This window comes from Petromyzon marinus, chromosome 12 (assembly GCF_048934315.1).
Source record: "Petromyzon marinus isolate PM22_M1 ecotype Great Lakes invasive population chromosome 12, UKy_Petmar_22M1.pri1.0, whole genome shotgun sequence".
Lineage (NCBI taxonomy): Eukaryota > Metazoa > Chordata > Hyperoartia > Petromyzontiformes > Petromyzontidae > Petromyzon > Petromyzon marinus.
Genome location: NC_133678.1, coordinates 12,497,026 through 12,517,945, shown reverse-complemented (window position 1 = coordinate 12,517,945; position 20,920 = coordinate 12,497,026). Strand labels below are relative to the sequence as shown.

The 20,920-nt window shown below is 51.4% G+C and overlaps 2 protein-coding genes across 4 annotated transcripts; both read left to right on the top strand.

Moving 5' to 3' along the window:
- Positions 1 to 2,814: 2,814 nt before the first annotated feature.
- MED18 (mediator complex subunit 18) lies at positions 2,815 to 8,242 on the top strand. 3 transcript variants are annotated; one of them, XM_032952724.2, is made up of 5 exons: positions 2,815 to 2,908; positions 4,135 to 4,211; positions 5,267 to 5,433; positions 6,160 to 6,345; positions 7,274 to 8,242. In XM_032952724.2, the coding sequence occupies exons 2-5, from the start codon at positions 4,136 to 4,138 to the stop codon at positions 7,484 to 7,486; spliced, it is 642 nt and encodes a 213-aa protein (XP_032808615.1). In that variant the 5' UTR covers positions 2,815 to 2,908; position 4,135; the 3' UTR covers positions 7,487 to 8,242. The 3 variants fall into 3 exon arrangements, with proteins under 3 accessions (XP_032808615.1, XP_075922737.1, XP_075922736.1); XM_076066622.1 differs by lacking the exon at positions 2,815 to 2,908 and adding an exon at positions 2,914 to 3,001; XM_076066621.1 differs by lacking the exon at positions 2,815 to 2,908 and adding an exon at positions 3,026 to 3,208.
- A 672-nt stretch (positions 8,243 to 8,914) lies between these two features.
- LOC116941555 (deubiquitinase DESI2-like) lies at positions 8,915 to 19,350 on the top strand. The gene is made up of 2 exons (XM_032952725.2): positions 8,915 to 9,184; positions 11,035 to 19,350. The coding sequence occupies exon 2, from the start codon at positions 11,067 to 11,069 to the stop codon at positions 11,664 to 11,666; it is 600 nt and encodes a 199-aa protein (XP_032808616.1). The 5' UTR covers positions 8,915 to 9,184; positions 11,035 to 11,066; the 3' UTR covers positions 11,667 to 19,350.
- The last annotated feature ends 1,570 nt before the right edge of the window (positions 19,351 to 20,920 follow it).

Genomic DNA, 20,920 nt, shown 5'->3' with positions numbered 1-20,920 from the left:
AGCCCAATGCATTTCCGACCAGGAACACATTACCAGTGAACTCAAGCACGTACACCAGGCTCTCAGGGCTAATGGCTACTCCGACTACACAATCCGCAAAGCCATCACTCCAGTCATGAAGAAGGATCCTCTTGTGGAGCCACTCAAAACCATCACCTTACCCTACATTGCAGGGGTCACTAAAAAGATCTCCAAAATCCTGAATAAACACAAGATCCAGGTCCGATTCAACACAGTACATAAAATCCGTGATTTAGTTCCATCTGTAAAAGATGCTGTTCCAGACATACAGTACCCGGGCGTTTACAAACTAAAGTGCCTCTGTGGTAGTAGCTACATTGGAGAAACCAAAAGACATATCTCGGACCGCATCCGCGAACATAAAGCAGACTTGAAACACGGTAGGACGAACTCCTCTGCCGTGGCAAATCACTGTTATAATTCAGTGGGCTCACATGACATTGACTTCTCCAAGACGGAGGTTCTTTGCAAACCAACTGGCTACCATGAGAGATTCGTTTATGAGACCATTCACATATACAAGCACAGAGACAATTTCAACCGAGAAGATGGATTCTGGCTTAGTAACCACTGGAAAGATGTTTTAAATCATTTGTGTTCTTAATTAATTGTATTTTTACGATGACCTTCAGACCGCAGCTCCTTCGCCAGCATTGACTCTTAATACCTCTCACACCACGGTTAATGGTATGGTTTTACAACATGGAGTATAATAGCGCCTCGCAGCTGTCTCTCTCCCCCTCCTCTGTTCCGACCATGGACGAACTCGTCCGTCTGAACGGGGCCCGTAGCTATCCGTGGTGCTAAAGTTGAGGGTAAGAATCCACCCATTTTTTCGCCATATAGCATTGTGATATATAACGACTTATTGTTGGTAGCTTAGCTGATTGGAGAATATAGAGTTTATTGATAACATTAAGGTAATTTATATTTTAGTTTTTTATTGGTTCACTATATAGTACTGTGAATAGCTCAGATGTGTAGGCTTTGACTTCAACATAGTCATTTCTGTGACCAGTCACTAGCTAATTACTCAGTTATTTCAATGCTAAATTCGCCTAGTTATTTCAATGCTAAATTCTCCTGTTTGATTTGTACTAAGTGCCTCGGTGAATGTGTATGCTCTGACTTTAACGTAGCTATTTCTGTGAGCAGTTACAAGCTATTCACTCAGCTATTTCAATGCTAAATTCTATGCTAATTCCATTGTCAAGGGGTGCCTCTGCAGATGTGTATGCTTTAACTTAGCTATTTCAATGCTAAATTCTATGCTAATTCCTTTAACAAGGGTTGCCTCTGCGGATGTGTATGCTTTAACTTTTAACATAGCTATTTTTGTGACCAGTCACAAGCTAATCATTCAGCCATTTCAATGCTAAATTATATGCTAATTCCTTTGTCAAGGCGCTTTGTTCCTCTCACACAGCTTAAAGGCCGTGATCTGAACGTGGCTCTTTCACTCCAGCGCTGTCCTACCAGACAGTCTCGTCCCTTCACCTGATGAAGGCCGCTTGTGTTGTGGCCGAAACGTCGTGAGAATATTATTGTGTTATTTTATTTTATCAATTTATTATTTTATTCTCATTCTACGTGACTTTACCGAAAGAACCAAAGAAGAGGTATATCATTGATAAGGAGTTGACAGGTATATCATTGATAAGGAGTTGACAGGTATATCATTGACAAGGAGTTGACAGGTATATCATTGATAAGGAGTTGACAGGGTATATCATTGATAAAGAGTTGACAGTTATATCATTGATAAGGAGTTGACAGGGTATATCATTGATAAGGAGTTGACAGGTATATCATTGATAAGGAGTTGACAGGGTATATCATTGATAAGGAGTTGACAGGTATATCATTGATAAGGAGTTGACAGGTATATCATTGATAAGGAGTTGACAGGGTATATCACTGATAACGAGTTGACAGGTATATCATTGACAAGGAGTTGACAGGTATATCATTGATAAGGAGTTGACAGGGTATATCATTGATAAAGAGTTGACAGGTATATCATTGATAAGGAGTTGACAGGGTATATCATTGATAAGGAGTTGACAGGTATATCATTGATAAGGAGTTGACAGGTATATCATTGATAAGGAGTTGACAGGGTATATCATTGATAAGGAGTTGACAGGTATATCATTGATAAGGAGTTGACAGGTATATCATTGATTAGGAGTTGACAGGTATGTCATTGATAAGGAGTTGACAGGTATATCATTGATAAAGAGTTGACAGGTATATCATTGATAAGGAGTTGACAGGGTATATCACTGATAAGGAGTTGACAGGTATATCAATGATAAGGAGTTGACAGGGTATATCATTGATAAGAAGTTGACAGGTATATCATTGATAAGGAGGTGACAGGGTATATCATTGATAAGGAGTTGACATCATTTGTTGCCAGGTCGTTTCTGAAGAACACAAATCTACACAAAAATCTATCCTGGTAAAATAACAAACAAATATTTTCCAGAGCATGTTTTGTTTGCATGTTCACCACAAGTGTGTGTGGTTAATGCAGACAGTATTCCTTGCAAAACAGTTATGTTTGTTGTTTTAACATCTTAACGCCTGTTTTTATTGCCAGAAAGGGTAAAACCATTTCTTAATATTTATAAAATAATAATATATTTAGTTTAGTTTATAAGTGCATTGATTTTTAAAGGTAAAATCTTGATTTGATGCTTTCGTGACTGCAGGAATCAATACTCTTTTGTTATTTCGGTAAAGTCGCGTAGGTGGTGATTTATTTGATTTGATTTGATTAAAAGGAAGTTAATTTACAATCGCGTTCGGGCAACCTCGCCGGGTGCCGTAGCGATGACGTAACCCCCTGCACACACCGTCCAGGGCACCGCGCAACAGCGAGGTTCGTAGAACGACAACAACAATAATAACAACAATAACAACATCGCTAACATCATCACAACCGCAACGTCAACGAGTTAACGCCAACCCTTTGGTGAATTTGCAACTTTGAGCCACGGGCATCAGCGCTGGGCATTGCCCTGTTGCGGGCCAGCGTCACTTCTGAAATCGAAGTTGCTGTAAAATGTTGATTCGGAGCTTTCGTGACTGCAGGAAATCCATTCTCTCTGGTTCTCTCGGTAAAGTCATCACGTAGCTAGGAAATAAAAATTACCGAAAGAACCAGGAGTATGAAGATGCTGTAAGCGCCTCGGGTTCTTGGGGCTGTGTGCCCCGGTCTGGTGTGGAACCAGTGCCGGATTAAGCTAGTGCTGGGCCTGTAGCAAATGTTGTTATTAAGGGTGCCGTTAATATATATATAAAAAAACACGTAAATATTAAAACTCATTTATAACTCGTGTAGTAATGTAATTGTAATCTTTTTTTCATTCGCTATACAGCCCAGATAATACGACAAATCGCTAACCTTAAACTCCCAGTCGGTAAAAGTTGAAGGCGGTACAGTACTATAGTAATAGGGCAAGTGCAGAATCGCTGAGCCGGAATTGATCGCTTGAAAGCGTTTAGCGCGGGGGCCCACGAAAGTTCGGGGCCCGTAGCATGTGTAGCTACTGTTGCTACCAGGATAATCCGGCACTGGTGTGGATGCTTTAGTTTCGTTTGTCGGCGTTCGCGTGATTCGCTTACCGTTTCTCTAAAATAGCTGCTGTGGCTCCTCGGATCCCTCCAGTAATGCGTATTGCCATTCTGTCCGGACCCTCTCTGGGCATGGCTTTTGTTCGACGCTGTAAGGGGAGCAACGCTGGTGGCACGGCATTTGTGAATGTGCGACACCCTTAACTTTGTGTACACACTACTGCTTATATATACACACACCTCGCCATTCCGTGATCTACCCCGCTGCGGGATGGAGGCCTCCTCCCGTGTAACCCATCCGCGAGCGGATTTTCCTCGCCCCGTCTCCACGGTCCACGGGCCCCCGCCGGTCGCCCTCTCCGGCGCGTTCCCTGCGTTAGCTTGACGAGAGATCTCCGTGTCCCTGTCCGTCTGTCCCGACGTCTCCCTAGCTGCCGGTGTGTGAACCCCACCCCCCATGCCCTCATCTGCCACCGTGCGTTTGTGTTCATGAACCACGGCGTGTCTCCCCCTGTCCCGTGTGTCGTGCAGCATGGAGGAGCACGGTATTCCGGTGCAGCCCCTGACGGGAGGCGGAGGTCTGAGCTCCATGGAATATCTCCTGCAAGGTGCTCGCCACACTCGCCTCGTCAAGAGCTGGGGAACAGTTCCATTGCCGAGGGCCCAACAGGGCTTTCACATGCAGTAAATACCGACGCATAAATACCAACCAACGACCTGCTTTTGTGGGTCACATGAGCCCTTCCCATTGACATGGATAGAAAAATTGCATGAGCACCATCATTTATAGCCATGCGTTTCAGATGGCCTCAGTTCCAGCCAAAGGACAGAGAACCCTGTGTTTGGCCCTTGTCTGAAACGTGTAGAGCAACATTTACCGTCTTTTTTTACCTCCGGCTGGCGTTTCCCATTGCAAAGGCGTCTTGCAGTGCTACTGTCATCGTTTCTTCTCCTCCGCGTCTTAACGTGTGTACTCATATCTGCGTATGCCAGTGTGGTGTATGGGATTGTATCTATGTGCTCGTGTGGTGCAAAGGGGTTTGTATGCGTATGTGCCGGTATAATGTGTGCATGCCAGTGTGCTACTTTTGAAACGTGGACCCCCACCGAATGTAACATTCAGGCTGGCCTACCTACGATCGAAGAGCTCTCAGATCCTTGAAAGATCTTGGACATAGTCCCATCGGTTAGCTCCTCCGGCAGGCAAGGCTGTTTTGGCTGGGGCATGTAGCCCGCATGCCCGGCCACCGCATGTCCAAACAGATTTTGTTTGGCTGGATAGAGGGGGCAAAACGGGCGTGGCACGGGCTAGAGAAGAGATTGACTGTCAAGATCAGCCTCTGTGGAGGAGGCCTGTGAAGGACACTGCTGGGCAGTTAGAGGCAGTTACCCTCCATCAACAACGGAGGACAGAGGAGCAACACTCACAACAGCTAGCTGAGAACCGGGCAGCTAAAACACAGCAAGTTGGCACAGTAGGATGCACAGATGGTGCATCTACCAGTTATCTCAGTCAATCCATGGCACCTGAGTCTGTCCCGTGACCTGCCAGCAAGCCTTCGACACTTCAAGTGGCCTCAAAGTGCACAACCGCCGTGGTGACTTCACCACCACTTAGTGGCGAACGGCAGTTGTATAATCGTGCATGGCTGTGCGTGTGCAGGCAGCGTGCTGGACAGCAGCGTGGACAATGTGCTCAGCCGCCTGCGTGGTCTCTGCGATAACATGGAGGCGGAGTCATTTGCCGACCATGAGATAGTTTTCCTGCTCAAGCCTGGGCAGGGGTCGCCGTTCGTCATTCGGGCGCGGCATGCCCTGGACCGACCCGGGGTGAGGGTGTGTGGAGAGGGGTATCTCGCCCGTCAGCGTGTTTATTCCTGTGTCGTCTCATTGTTGTGTACATGTGCGTGCTCTTGTGTGGTGCTCAGCGTGCTACGGTATGAACCTGGCGACCCAAATTAAATTAATGGTTATGGCCAACATCGGTGACATATTTTTACCGCTTAGGGCCTCCTATAAGTTGACTCAACCAATAAATGAGTATTTGCTACAGTGTGGAAACTTAAGCATTGGGGAAACCAAGGCAGCTGAGTGTGATGTGAGCCAATCACCCCCTCGTGTGCAATGCCATCCTTAATAGGTGCTCACTAACAGCACTTGCCCCAACATTTTGTAAAAGTATATATGTGGAATCTTTATCGTTGTATTTCTCTGTGCGTATGCACGTCTATTTGTGTGCATTTGTGCATTCATGTGTGTGCACACTCATGTTTGGTCGTCTAAATTTAGATGCAGGCTATTGTAGCAAACAGCGATACAATCAAGGCAAAAAGAAACTGGAAACAATCCATACATTTTTTGGCTGTGAATTGCACATTCATACAATTTCCAGGGAGATCAATTGTTGTACCCCTCGTGTTACACTTGTGCTCATGAGTTCTCGTGCATGTCAGTGCGAATGCACGTGTTGAGCCTTTGTGCTTCGCGCACATCAAAGCGCACGTTATCTGTACGCATTCGTACATATCCGTGTGCACGTGTGCGCTTGCGCTGCAGCTGCCATGGCAGCTTCGCTACGTGGGCACAGCTGAGGTCGGGGACAAGCAGCGGGGAGCGTTGGTGCGCAGCGTGGTGGAGGTGGCCGCCTCGGAGTGCCTGCCCACCTTCCTGCAGCACATGGGCTTCCGCACCGACCACGAGTACATCGCACGTGGACACATCTACCGCAAGGGAACTATGAAGGTGCGGGAGGAAGGAGGAGGGGGGGTATTGTCAAGGGAGGTTGTGACCAGGATTTGATGCCTAGCCACAACTGACATCAGTGGTGAGTTGCATCCGAATTTTCTTTGACTCCCAATAGGTCAGAGGTGGAGAACCTATGTCTTTATTTCACATGGTCCGTGGGCACATGACGCCGACTACTTCGATATGGCCTGAATGCAATACAGCTGTATATGTCATCGTAACCATCTTGGCCACACTCATCTTGCAGCGAAAGAAGTGACTGCACCAAAGGTATTTGAAAGTCCTATTCGGCCCTCAGTCAGCAGCAGGTTCCCCACCCCTGCACTTTTTTGACTATGTCTCAAATGAGTACCAGGTGTGGTCTGCACACATCAGTACTGGGGAGACAGAGCTGGTTCTGGCCACACAACCCCCCCTTGTGCACCATTCCAGGCACTTCGTAGGTGGTCGCTAGCAGCACTTGTCCCAACAGTGCTCGCTGAGCTGCATTGACTTCCGGTTGCCAAACGAATACATTATAAGGCCGCACTCATTACACACAAAGTACTTGCCACAGATTAACCACAATACCTTGCTGATCTCGTCAAAAGAACTAAACCATCACGTTAACTCTCGTCATCCTCGCAGCAGCGTTAGGCTACGGCGACAGTCACCGCATCGCTCGCGTTCAGATGCTCTTCTTTGGCCGTCTGGAACGCTCTTCCGATATTAGGAAGCCACTGGAGCTATGCACTTTTAAATCGTCTAGATTGAAAGCTAATTTCTTTAGAACTTCTTCTTGTGCTGAGTTTGTTGTCCTTCCCCCGCAACACTCCGATTAGCACGGTTGGCAACGTACAGTGTGAGAGAAGCTCAACGTACGTACAACGTACGTACAACAGCGTGAGCTCCACGGGTGGATGTGTGTTGTTTTTGGTGCGCGTAGGTGGTGGTGTGCAAGGTGTTCCGGCTGCTCGTCGCCGGGAGCCCGGAGTCGGCGGAGCCGTTGTCCCCGTCGCACCTGCTGGAGCTGAGCGTCGTGTGCGGCGGCGCCGGCGGCGGCGGCGGCGCCGACGCCATTGCCGAGGACATGCGCAGCTTCGCCGAGCAGCTGAAGCCGCTGGTGCAGCTCGACAAGGTCGACCCCAAGCGCCTCTAGCGATGGGGGGGCGGGGGGTGGGGAGGGTGGGGAAGGGGCATTCGTCCACGCTCCTTTTTGGGTCGTTAGTTGAGCTTTCTTTACTGGACCCAGTTGTAACTCGTAATGCTCGAGAATCCGGCTTAATCACCAGGGGTGGCCAGAAACTTGGATTAGAACGCAGGGTATCATCTGTGCCGGCTGAGTGCCACTCTTGGCAGCCAAATCCTCCTATTATTAATAATGCAATCAGAATCACAGCCGTTTTGTCAATTCGCTGCTGTATGATGGCCTTCCCTTGTTTCTGTCACGAGAGTCGCATGAGCGTACTTCACTGTGCTGGTCAGTGTGGATCGGCGAGGGGGTTGAACACCTGATATGGTATCAGATGTCACTGCGGATGTTAGCAAAGTGTGCGAACCGCTGCACCACCGCTCCACCCCTTGTTGATATATTTCGAGTCCTTGGGACGATTGCATGAGGCCACCTTTGGTGATGGGTCCCTTTGTATACTGCGTAAAATGATAGATGAAGGGAAAATAATCTACTTCAGATGTTTTATGCAACTGCCCGCTGATGTTTGTTTTCCAGAGTTTCAGTTTGGTGACGTGTAATCGGAGGAAGTGCGTAGCTTCAGGTTCAGAATGTTGAGCGTGACCCGCAAGACGTTAATTCCCGCTTGTTTTTGTCATTTGTAAATACTCACTTAACCTAAGTTTTGTATCTAAACAATAGAGTTGAAACTTTTCAAATGTTTTAATAAAATACTGAAATATGTTCCTGGGATAAACCCGGCCTCTCCTCCTTGAATGCGCCTGTGTTGTATGCATGTTGAACTTCTTTCGCACCGTACGTAGCCAACCGTGCTTAACGTTGGAATATTTGGGGTAATCACGTGTTCGTGGTACGTCTATCTGTAAGGTGATTCAACCGTCACTGGATTTAGTTTCAAGTCGGAAGAATTCCTCAATTTCCATTAAAAAAAAACATACATTTATTTTGTGTGGGAAATGGTCCATATTTGTCCTAGTCTTAATGTCCCCTCTGCTCAGAATCAGCGCAGAGTCGGGGTGTTCTAGACAGCCCCAGAGCCTTAGGTGGAAAATCCACGTTACCATGGCGGTGACTAGGCTACATTGGGCGACCACTGATTAATTATTCACGCTGGGTGGAACCAGAACGTAGTTACGTCGTCACGTCTCCCGCTGGTGTGACGTCGTACCTGTCCGCAAACCATTACATCATCCCTCACGCGCGGACCCAACGTCACCCGCCCCCACCTCCGCAACGTCATCGTGGTAACGTCCTCTCGTGGACGCCCATTTGGTCGCATTGCGTCACTCGCGCCTCGGGGAAGCGTTGTATGGCGTCATCGCGCCCGAGCCGTTTAAGTTGTTTGACGTCACCAGACCGCCCCTCACCCCCCGCGCGCGCGCGTGACCCCGCCCCTCCAGTGACCCCGTGACCCCCCCCACCCCTCCCCACCAGCTCGTCGCTTCCTGCTCAAGCGCCAACGGCGACCGAACGCCTCCTCACACGAACCTCGTCGTCGTCGTCGTCATCAAACCTCTTCATCCTCCTGCTTAGCCACAACAACAACGACGACAACAACGACGACAAACTCCGCCGAGGCGCCTCACGCGCAGCGCCGCTCGTGCTGCGAGCGGCGACTCCCAGCAGCGACTCCCGGAGAGCGAGACGCGAGCGCGGGGCGAGGAGGTGAAGAGACCGGTGGGGGGTGGTGGGGGGTGGTGGTGGGGGGTGGTGGTGGGGGGGTGGTGGGGGGTGGTGGGTGGTGGTGGGTGGTGGGGGGGTGGTGGGGGGGGTGGGGGGGGGGGTGGTGGGGGGTGGTGGTGGGGGGGTGGTGGGGGGTGGTGGGTGGTGGGGGGGTGGTGGTGGGGGGTGGTGGGGGGGGGTGGTGGGGGGTGGTGGTGGGGGGGTGGTGGGGGGGGGGTGGGTGGTGGTGGTGGGGGGTGGTGGGGGGGGGGGTGGTGGGGGGGTGGTGGGGGGTGGTGGGGGGTGGTGGGGGGGTGGGGGGGGGGTGGTGGGTGGTGGTGGGGGGGGGGTGGTGGGGGGGGTGGTGGTGGGGGGGGGGTGGGGGGGGGTGGTGGTGGGGGGTGGGTGGTGGTGGGGGGTGGTGTGGGGGTGGTGGGGGGGGTGGGGGGTGGTGGGGGGGAGTGGTGGTCGGTGGGGGGGGTGGTGGTCGGTGGGGGGGGGTGGTGGTAGGTGGGGGGGGGTGGTGGTCGGTGGGGGGGGTGGTGGGGGGGGTGGGGGGTGGTGGGGGGGTGGTGGTGGGGGTGGTGGGGGGGGGGTGGTGGTCGGTGGGGGGGTGGTGGGTGATGGTGCTGGTGGTGCAGGGGGTGGTGGTGGGGGTGGTGGTGGTTGGGCAGTGATGAAGGTGGGAGAGACGAGGTGAACGTATAAGAGGTGGGTTTGGGGGAGTGGGTGGGTGAGGAGGTTGAGGGGAATACCGGAGGGAGATGTCAATGAGTGGCGGTGGTGGGCAGAGGATTCCCGCTCACGGCCAACACCACAGTGACGATTATCTGAACCGGTCCTGGGCCTCCTCTAGGTCGACTCAGCCCCAAATGAGTACCTGGTGCGGTGTGTAAACATCGCCACTGGGGAGACAAAGGCGGTCGGGCGTGGTGCTGGCCACCCACCCCCTCGTGTGCCGTGCCGGCCTTCGTAGGTGCTCGCTAACAGCACTTGCCCCTACAGTCTGTTAAGGCTACACGGGGGATCTTTGTCTTTGTTGGGCAGAGGAGCTCCGCTGGCAACAACGAGCGGAGCGCCGGGCGGCGTACGACGCAGCAAGTTGGCACACCGTGGGGGTGCCGGTGGGTGGTCACACCACTTGGCGGTAGTCATGTCAGTCGGTCAACCCCACGGGAAACCCATGGGCCTGTCCCGTGACCGCCTGCCAGCAGCGAGCCCTTTCGACACTTCACGTGGCCTCAAAAGGTGCACCTGGCCTGGCACAGGGGCCGCGGAGGACGTCACCGTCACTCCGTGGTGTTTGGTTTATTGGCGGTGGTCAGGGCCCGGCGAGAGAGAGTGGTGGGGTGGGTTGTGGGGACGTGATGATGAGTGGGGGTAGAGAGGATGATGAGAGGTGAAGCAGGGAGAGAGGAGGAGGCGGCGGAGACCCGTGACACGGAGAGAGCGGCGGAAATAATAATTCACTGTCTTGAGGACTGGGAACAAATTCGACTTTGTTGGAGGTGAGGGCCCAGGTGGAGGGAGAGAGGGCGCAGGTGATGAGAACCTGGTGATGAGGACCTGGTGAATGGGGTGAGGGGATAGGTGAGGAGGAACGCGGTCAGGACCCTTGGGAAGGAGAGAGAGCGGGTGATGAGCAACTGGGAAGAGGTGGGGATTATGAGCGGAGTGCATTACAGTCCACTTATACGCGAAGATATAAAACCAGGTGGCGACGTGGCGGAGGAGGAGGGCAAACAGAGTTGGGGGGTGGGGGGTTAGAGAGGTAGGAGAGGGAATCCAGGCAGAGGCCTCCATCTCCTTTACCACCCTTCCGTCCCGTCACATCTCACTCCCTCCCTCCCCAGACCGGCCCCGGGCCTCCTCCCACCCGCCAGCCATGGCGAACCAGCCGGTGCTGCTCAACGTGTACGACATGTACTGGATCAACGAGTACACGGCGTCCCTGGGCATCGGGGTCTTCCACTCGGGCGTCGAGGTGTACGGCCGCGAGTTCGCGTACGGGGGCCACCCGTACCCTTTCTCGGGCGTCTTCGAGATCTCGCCGGGCGACGCGGGCGAGCTGGGCGACGCGTTCCGCTTCAAGGAGGCCATCGTGCTGGGCACCACGGACTTCGCGGAGGGCGACGTGGAGAGCATCGTGGAGGAGCTGGGCCGGGAGTTCCGCGGGGATGCCTACCACCTGATGCGCAAGAACTGTAACCACTTCTCGAGCGCCGTCAGCGAGGTGCTGTGCGGCCGCGAGATCCCGCGCTGGGTCAACCGCCTCGCCTACGTCAGCTCGTGCATCCCCTTCCTGCAGAGCTGCCTGCCCCGCGAGTGGCTCACGCCCGCCGCCCTCCAGAGCAGCGTCGTGGCGGCCCAGGGCGGCGCAGGGGCGGCAGCGGGCGGGCAGCAGCAGCAGGGAGGGGCCGACGCGGGCGGTGCCGAAGACGCGGAGGCTGGGGGCGGGCGGTCGGGCCGGCACACGCGCGTGTGAGACGGTGGTGCCAGTCGGTGGTGCCAGTCGGTGGTGGTGGTGGTGCTCCGTCCAGGGCGGGCGGGCGGGCAGGGGGGTCGGCGGGGGAGCGAGCGAGCAAGTGGGAATGATGAAGAGATATGTGGACGAGTGGGTGGCTGAGTTGAGTGGGTGAGCAAATGGACAGAGCGAGGGGACAAGTGAGCATGGTGGTTTACAAGCGGGTTGGATGAGTAGGTGAGCCGGTGGGTGGGTACAGTTAATAAAGTTAATGGTTAGGTGTGAGGCTAGTGTCAGAGGCCTAGCGCTTGCCCTGTTTCTTACCTTACCTGCTATCGATATCCACATCCCAACCCCATCACAAAACTAGCACCCTAGTCCACTGTGGCTGGGTTGTTTTGGAATGCGGGATTCTTGATCGCCCCACTGGAGAGCCGAGCCCGCGTGCACGCTCAGACCCTTGTGCACGCAACACCCGAGGGCTGCTTCTTTGCTCCTCCGGTTTAAATCACAGAAACTACATCGCGCTGCAATTACACTCGCCTCTACTCACGAGTTGGGCAACTGCTACTCCCCACTTCCCCCACCCATCTGGGACGTCGACTGTCGGGTACCACCTTTGCTCACCAATCGACGTCACCGTCCCATGTTTGTTTTCCCAGCCTCACACACCGGTGCCCGAGCAGTCGTACCGGAGAGTGACAGTGCGTCACTGCGCTGAACTTGTATGCCATTCATCCGTCGAATGTTTCCTGATGGAGGCCACACACTGCCTTATCTGCCGCCTGAGTATCTGGGCTGGGTGACGCTAAGGGCGAGGTTGTGCTTGTGTGCCCTAACCCACTTTGGGCAATTGTCGGGGAGCTGTAACTTTGAAGGAGGCTTTTGCCCCGCGGTTGCATGACGAGACTTTCGACGATCAGCGTGAGTTGAGAAGACTCAAGTCTCTTGTCCAGTAGCGAGCGGGTTCCAGGGAGCCTGGCTCAGGGGAGGTCGTCTGATTTCACCGACGGCGTTGGTTTTGGCCACGGTCAGGAGGGAGCCCGCGCCAGCCTCGACGGTGAGAGTCGCTGATGGACACGCGAACGTTTGGTGAACGCAGGCAGCTTCGCTCGCGAGGCCTCTTTACTGTGAAGCAACTGTTCTCTTGAGTGGCTGCTTCGCAGGTCCCTCTGCATTGCATGCATCTCCGCCAAAACAGCGCTCGTCTCTCCATCGCCCCTTAACCAGCGCTGTCTACTGCGTAAGGCTAAGACGTTTGGTGAAGGATCATGTACACAAGGAGGCTATCGTAAACCCAGTGACATCAGCTGCATGCGTGCAGCCTGTGGGAAGGCACAGGCGACTCCCCTGTGAGTTGCGGCAGCAGCTGGAGCATGTTGTGATGCCACCCACCCCCCCCCCCCCCCCCCAGTAGGCACCACAACAGCCGTGCCATCAAAAAAATGTAATTTCCATAGAGTCGAGCCTTGTGACCGCAGTCTTAAAAGATATTTTGATCACAGTGAGGGGTTTTATCGCTGCGGTTGAATTTTAAATTAATCGATCACCCGCCGCACCGTGCAGAAATCGGTATTCGCGCTCTGTGAGCCTTTAGCACCGACGGCTGCCACGGCACCACAGCCGAATCACAAACTGTTTTTGCGTGAGAATTGAGGTTTGGATCCTCTTGGTGTCTATAGCACGGTAGGGCTGGGTCTTTTACAAAGACCTCCATGAACTATTTATATGTGGAACGGTTAGCGCGGATGTACACTCAAAACGGACTTCACTTGAAGCCCTGTGATGCAAAGGAAAGTGATGCCGTGGAAGAGTGTGACTGGAATCGGATTTCATAAACATGAGTCTTTGGCTTCGAAATCTGATTCTATTTCAATGAGGCAAGCGCGCTCAGCTTTTCACCTAACGTGCTAAAATTGTTAACGTGCATTGGGGTTGCGTGGGGTAATACCCGTCAGGATGCGTCGCTTTTGATGGTTATGGCACCGCAGACCGTGCGTGGTTAGTACCTCAGCGTGAGCGTGCAACTACAAACCTACTAACACTGTTGCCAAAACGGTTGAGTCGCGTGGGAAATCTGCGCTCGAGATATCTCGGTGTTCAATGGTGTGCGTGCGGCGCTGTACACGGGCGCCGATGACCTTACACTTTTACAGAATCGGCCGCGTGTGCGGCTTTGGGTCCGGCCGTTGTTTTTGCTAACTGAACTCTTGACCGTACGGCACCGTTTGACTCTCGTCAAGTGCCGAACTGAAACTCGTTGAGGCCAACGAGGGGGGTGTGATCGCGAGAGCTCGTCGAACAAGCGCGCGCTCGCAAGTCCCCGTTTTGGGGCTTGCTAAGTTAGTGCGGGGCCCTTCCCAGATTTATTAGCGGTCTGAGTAGGCTTGTTCGTTGAGCTGTTCGTCGTTTTTATCCACTTTAGAAAGAAGCGCCGCCTTCTGACCTGCAGCTCATTCCTGGCTACGGAAAGCCGTCAATGCAATAAGCCCAGCCAACCAGACACCCGTCCGATGGGATTCTTAGCTAAAAGCTGTACGCCGCCGAGGCAATCTGAAGTAAATTTTAAACGACGCCTCGTTTTACCAAGGTGAAGTAGTCTTTGTGGTTATTTAAAAAAGCAAAAAAAAGCCTGACAAAAAGGGAAATAACCTTGTAAATGAAAAATCTTGTACGAGCTAGTGTATTTTTTACTCGATTTTACAATGACGAAGGTGAGGAAATGCAAAAGTTGATATTTTAACCCGCGATGGCGCGTGTCGTCCGTGACGGTGAGGATCGTTTGACATTGCTGCCGTGAAGGTGTTCACGGTTGCGCCGTGCAGCTCTCCTCCATGTGTTTTCGGGTTGTGCCACTCATTCGGCACGACGATCAGACGTTTCATTCCACATCTTGGCACCTCCTGCAGGAACTAAGTCGAAAAATCAACTTGAAAACACAACGGAGAGCTGTTTCGTATTGATTATTATAAACAAAACAAAAACGCTGGCTGGCGAAGTTCGGTTCTGGTGTCCTTGTGGCCAGGGTTGTCGGCAAACAACACACTGCCGATTCCATTGGCCATGAGCCCTCCGCCATCCTCTCGCTCACCCTGCAGACAAACTTGCGCCCTCTGCGCTAAGCGTGTTGGCACTTAACACGGGAAGGCGGCAATCTCGTTTACCGTACTGATTCACTCAACTCAATTTGAGCCGCTTGCTAATTTATCGTCCGCCCCATGCCTCGTAACGTCGAGGGATGCCGTGTGGATCAGCACTTGGGGAATGGGTAAATTAGTGCACAGGTTGGAGCACATGGCTGCCCGCAAACTCGCCAACCCACGATGGTGCATCGAGTTGGCCACATGGCCCAGTGGTCAGACTGCCTACCGCTGAGCCATTTTGCTCCCGAGCCGACATTGATCCAGCTACTACAGCAGTTCAATAACACAAGCGGAGAATGATCTAAATTCAGACTTAAATCGGATGTTGCAAACACCATCTGGTGTGGTTGGCGGAGTTGTGTGCAAATTGTGCGCTGTGTGGAAGCGAAAATGTCGTAAGTCTAAATCACAGTGATGGAAATGTTAATTAATTCGGGCATGAGTGTCGAAGATGTTTACTTTGTGGAACGTCTCTTTGGAAGACCCTGGTTTAATTGGAAATCACGAGCAGGGTTGTAATAGTCACTCTAGGCTTTGGAACAAGAGATGACCAGGGTGGGATTTAGGTTATGGTTATAATGTATTGTATGGCTAGGGTCTGGATCTGTATTAGAGATAGGTAGGGAGGTTAGGCTAAGTTTATGTGGAAGTGGTCCGCTTCAGAATAGTGTGTGTGTGTTTGGAGTGGGGAGCGGTAGTGTAGCGGTTAGCGCTAAGAACCTGGCGACCCGGGTTCGATTCCCGCTCACGGCCAACACCAATAAGGATGATCTGAACCGGTTCTGGGCCTCCCCGAGGTCGACTCAGCCTCAAATAAGTACCTGGTGCAATGTGTAAACATCGCCACTAGGGAGACAAAGGCGGCCGGGCGTGGTGTTGGCCACCCACCCCTCGTGTGCCGTGCCGGCCTTCATCGGTGCTCGCTAACAGCACTTGCCCCTACAGTCTGTTAAGGCTATACAGGGATCTTTTTTTGTTACAGATAGACTTAGTGCTGTGTTAGTTTATTCTTAATTATGTTATAGGTGGGCATAGACTTAGTTGAGTGATTGAATTCGAGTTTGGGTTGGATTGTGATTAGTATTATGGGTAGCATTATGTTAGGATTGCGTTAAGGGCTAGTATTTGTTTGAGATCAGGTTATGATGCCAATGAATGCCATTCATTTACTCAGGAAAGCCTCCCTGAGGCTCAATACTCATTTTCAGGAGTGTCCTGCATTGGGGTGTTTGGCCAGTATCATACATGAGTGTCATGTGAGATTAAATCTGAGCACATGGAGAAAATCCACAAACACGAGGGGTGGATAAGCAAAGCTGCCACCTCACCGTCGCTGCTGACAACACCTAGCAAGCCCTGGTGGTCACCCATCCAGGCTCTAACCAGGCTCTAACCAGGCTCAAACCTGCTTAACTTCATATGTCTGGTGAGACTAGACGCATGCAGGGTATTTGGCCGTAGGTTAGGGTATAGTGTTATAATTATAATTAGTGATGGATGAAGTTGAGGTTGGGGGTAATGTTACAGTGAGGGATGCGATTATTGCATTAGAATGAGGGCTGCTGTTACTCCAAACCCAAATTATTGTTGAAGTCCCACTTTAAGGACTATTTTGATACCGATTTCGGGTTTCGTTTTCTATTGGCTAGTTTCTCCATAAAATCCCGCTTTCAATATCCCGTGCGTTTTACGACCCTGGTTGCTTTGTCTTGTCAGACCAAATGGCGTGTTACTCCACGTCTGCTCGTTATGGCCGGATTGTGTTTGCGTTACCGACCTTTTATTTTTCTCTAAATGCTCAGCAGCCTGGTTGCCGCCTGGTCACCGCTTGCGGGCGAATGATTTTTGTTTTTTGTTGGAAGGTGTCGAGCGTCGCGTTTATGAAGGAGCTTTGCAAGCAAGAGAATATGCAAGCGCTTGGTCTGTGCCCCTCTGTGTGCACGGGGCTCACTGTATTACCAGCAGGAAACTTGACTTGCAAATGTAAGCGAATGTTAAATGGCCTTATGTTTACATTTATAAATCAATGCGCTACCTAAAGATGACGTTCTGGTTCTTGTTGGGGCTTTCGGAGATTTTGGCCGGGACAGTTGCAGCGGTTGAGCAGTGTGGTTCCTTATCATAGGTTTCAGGAGTTCAATCCCTGTCAGGGTCAATTTAGCTTCTAAATCATTATTGTCACCACCATCGTCGTCGTGATTGTTGCTGTCATTGTTATCATTTCTCCACTGGGGGTCGGTAAAACTATTCCCATCAGATGGGGAGCACCACTTGGTGGTGGGGGAAGCCAGCAGGGTTTTGCGTTTCAGAACCATAATGTGGAATTTCTACCATTGGCTCATGGCCGGTCACAAAACGCGGGCACCACTAAATCCACACTTCGACTTTATTCTGAGACTTCCCCTCCTCTGGTTACATGGTGTTAGTGGTTGTGGGGGGGGGGCAGACAGCTACGAAGAAATGTTCTCGTGTTGGTGTTCTCAAGAATGGGGCAGGACTCGCTTAGCTTATTTGCCAAGTGACATGGGGCCAGTAGTGGGATCCACGAGGACTATGTCCCAGTGTCGTGGGGCATCGCCTCCTCAACAATGCAGCTCTCAAGCCTTTAGCCCCGGGCCAACAGGGCGGCTACGTGCGTGAACACTTCTCTCCGAAGTGCCTTACATTTGCAGATAATCTGGATGCGGTTTGCTGTGGACACCAAGAGTGACGAGTGAACGGATAGCAAAAAGGCCATACTCGTACTTGACGACCCTGCGCGCTGCCCTGTCACCAACTCCCAAAGGAGGCAGTGGCGTAGCTTGGTCGGAATAGGCCCTAAATAGAATGAGGGCTCCCTGTCCCGATTTCTCCACCCTCCTCCGGCCCGTGGGCCCCAGTGCAGGTGCACCGCTCGCACACCCTCGATAGCTACGCCAATGTGATCAGCCACACCAGTAATACCTGTACCGTTGATCGACTTCTAAGTCCCATCTTTGACGCTTTGTCCAGCCCACTGTTCAGTCTGTTCACTTTTGGTGTGCACGGCATTCGCCACTTACACACACACACGAGTGTCTCCCGCGAACGAATAAGAGTTATTGTGTCTGTCCTGTCCGTCTGGGATTTGACTCGTGTTGTATTGTTGTGACGATTTTGGATGCCTGTGGGAGCATTGCTTTGTTCCCTCCCAGTGTTACGTTTTGTCTTCCACCCCATTGCCTTTTTGATATCTCTGTAAAAGGATTACTTTGATTCGAAAAGCGCATTGCGTGTTCAGTGTATTCAGTAAAACGTACGCGTGTATCGTCGCATTCTGTTTGTCCCTTCATTATTTTGTTGAATGCAACATCTCGCTTCTCTGAATGTGTTGTGAAGATGGCATAGGTTAATAGCACTCCTTCCCAATCGCAGTACAATGTGATTTGGATTCTTAAAGGAAAACAGAATGAGTGTGTGTAAGCATGTTGAACTTCTTTCGCACTGGCACATAGCCAACTGTGCTAATCAGAGGCGCAGGAGAAGTACGACAAACTAAACACAAAAAGCAGTTCTAAAGAGTGGAACTTGCCTTTCAGTGTGAAGGTTCTGAGAGTTAAATTCGTAGCCGGTGGTTCACCAAGCCTGTCCATCATCCTTCGGGGTCAATAAATGGCCTTCGCTTCATGCAAAATCAACAGCGGTTGTCCAATGGACGAGCTCCAGTCATATAAATGGTGAATTTTTACCACGAGTTCCGGGGGTCACCAATGATGCTCGTTTCAGCTGAGAAACCTCCGATTGCCCCCGCACCTCCGATTAGCACGGTTGCCTACGTACGGTGTGAACGAAGTTCAACAGACATCTCAACAGAAACGAAACTAAATACTGGGCTCATTGGTGACTCTCTCCGTGAACGACACTGACACGACCCGGGGCGGCCTTCGCCCAGCAAGAGAACGACAAAGGGGGGGGGGATGTGTAAACTAATGGTTTTGCAATGATGCGTGAAGTCTTTAAGCTTCTCCCATGTGTTCAACTTCGTCACCACACCCACCGGGTTCTCATCCGTGGTGAGACCATAGGACCAAAGACTACTGGGCAGCTCGTTGAGGTGGCTGGAGGGGCACTCGAGGAACAAGCGGGGACAGCGGCACATCGTGGTCAGTGGCCGGTGGCGGAGATCGTCGACGGAGCCTCTGCGACACTGCGAAATGTGTTAGATGGCACTCGGTGCCAGGTTTAGAATCTGTTAACTGGTTGTCTGGGCAAGGTACGCTTTTTACAATAATGACGAGGTTGGCATTCATATGGAAGCACAGTGGAAATGGCGAAATTGGTCACGTTCCCTTGCAGTCTGGTAAAGTTGTGGAAATAGGGGACAGTGTGGCTTTAAAGTCACGGTCGCACGTTAATCCTCGAATGTGAAATTGTCCTCGCTCAACCGTTTGAGATGACTTTCGACTGTGATGGGTCTAAGATGTATGCGATACTGTGGTATACCGTCATTGCGTGCAGTGTATGTCACGGATACCCTTAAAATTATAAAACAGCGTGTGATTAAAGAAAGTTTTTAATTGTATAAAAAGATCTGCTAAACTTGTCATTGTGTCGTGAGTCCAACTGAGTCACAGACGTCTTGAGAGCAACACTATTCAATAAATCAACATAACAACACAACCTACACTTGGGTGTTGAATGCTCATCTAGCGACGCTACGGCAGAACTAGACGCGGTTCGCTATCCCGGCCCGGACCACAAGCTGGGTCCCGGACCGCGTGGCTAGAGGCTTATTTTACCCGACGTGGATCTTCATCACCAGCAACACGAAGAACCCCGAGCTCCTCACAGGACCGCCGTTATATCGGCTTGGGCTGGGGCTGGCTCCGCCCCTCGCCCCGCCCACCTAGATCTCTCGAGCTCTTTCCTGAAGGCTCCGGAGAGCTCTTTTATACCACGTGACCGCCCAGCGGCCCCCGTCCACCAGTGGCCCCCCTCCAATATCATCCGGTCACGTGTCGGCAGGTCAACCAGCGTATCATGCCCCAACGTAACCCTCTCGCTGCCTCACCGGGAGCCCGCACCGCACACTGTACGCCGTGCCTCCACGCTGACCAGCGGTCACCCAAGCCCCGCTAGGGCTGGTACTACGCCCAATAAGTGGGCTACACATAATGCCAACACATTACCTACCGTAGCTTCGTAAGTCCGGCACCACACTGACAATCACAGTCACTACAATTGCACAACACTCCCCTGTTGTAGGTTTTAAATGACGTGTCTCCTATGAGAGTTTGCTATGGATTCAAATGTGATGTTTCAATATGTATAAACAGGCAATTAGAGGACAGTATTTAAAGTATTAATGTCACTTGACCATCAAGCCATTATTTATCTTCATGTGTATGCGTGCCTCATGATTGGACGCAGCCAAATGATTTTTACCACTGTAACCTATTCATCCCACTGTACGCGAGTTATCTTATTATTTAACTTTTTTGTCAACCAGGTAAGGCCCACTGAGCGATGTAGCTCTTTTTCAGAAGTGACCTGGCCACAAATGATAGCTGGATGAAGTGGTTTATCACGTGGCAAAATTTTAGATCAGCCAAATAGTTTAAACGCACGTTGATTCTAATTGTGGAGGGAAAACTCGGAGGACCCGGAAAAAAATCCACGCGTTCACGGTGAAAGAGACACGCAAACTCCAAATATACAGCAGGCATCAAGGTCGGAATGGTACCTGCGATCTCCTACTTACCAGGCAGGGGAGATTACATGTCGCCACCATGTAAAGTAGTGGTAATATTCGTTACATAATTTTGCATCTCTCGGGGAAATGGGTCTTTTACTTTAAACCAGCTTAATTTCCCCTCGAGCTAGGTTTTTTTTTGTAATGTTAACCGTTTTATTCTTGCTAGTAATTTGCTTTGTCCTCTCTTTGGCAGTGTGAAGTTTAACTTGCATCTCATCAGCCTGTGAAGACTTCCTGTGTTGAATTTACCGAGGCCAGGGACATCTCACAGTATTTTTTGTATTCACTGCAGCCAAGCAATGCATTGCGTTGCTGATTACCAGCGCATTGCTGGCCAGTGGCATTTCGTAGCTGTGCTGTGGTCGTTGCAAGTTGTAGTGTTGTAACGCAACACTACAACTTGCAACTGTGAGTGGGCC

Bases quoted from the DNA above. Each gene is read 5' to 3' on its own strand.
- MED18 (XM_076066621.1), top strand. The intron at 5,434-6,159 runs GTGAGGGTGTGT...CTTGCGCTGCAG, and splicing joins ATGCCCTGGACCGACCCGGG to CTGCCATGGCAGCTTCGCTA. The intron at 6,346-7,273 runs GTGCGGGAGGAA...TGGTGCGCGTAG, and splicing joins ACCGCAAGGGAACTATGAAG to GTGGTGGTGTGCAAGGTGTT.
- LOC116941555 (XM_032952725.2), top strand. From the start codon at position 11,067: ATGGCGAACCAGCCGGTGCTGCTCAACGTGTACGACATGTACTGGATC.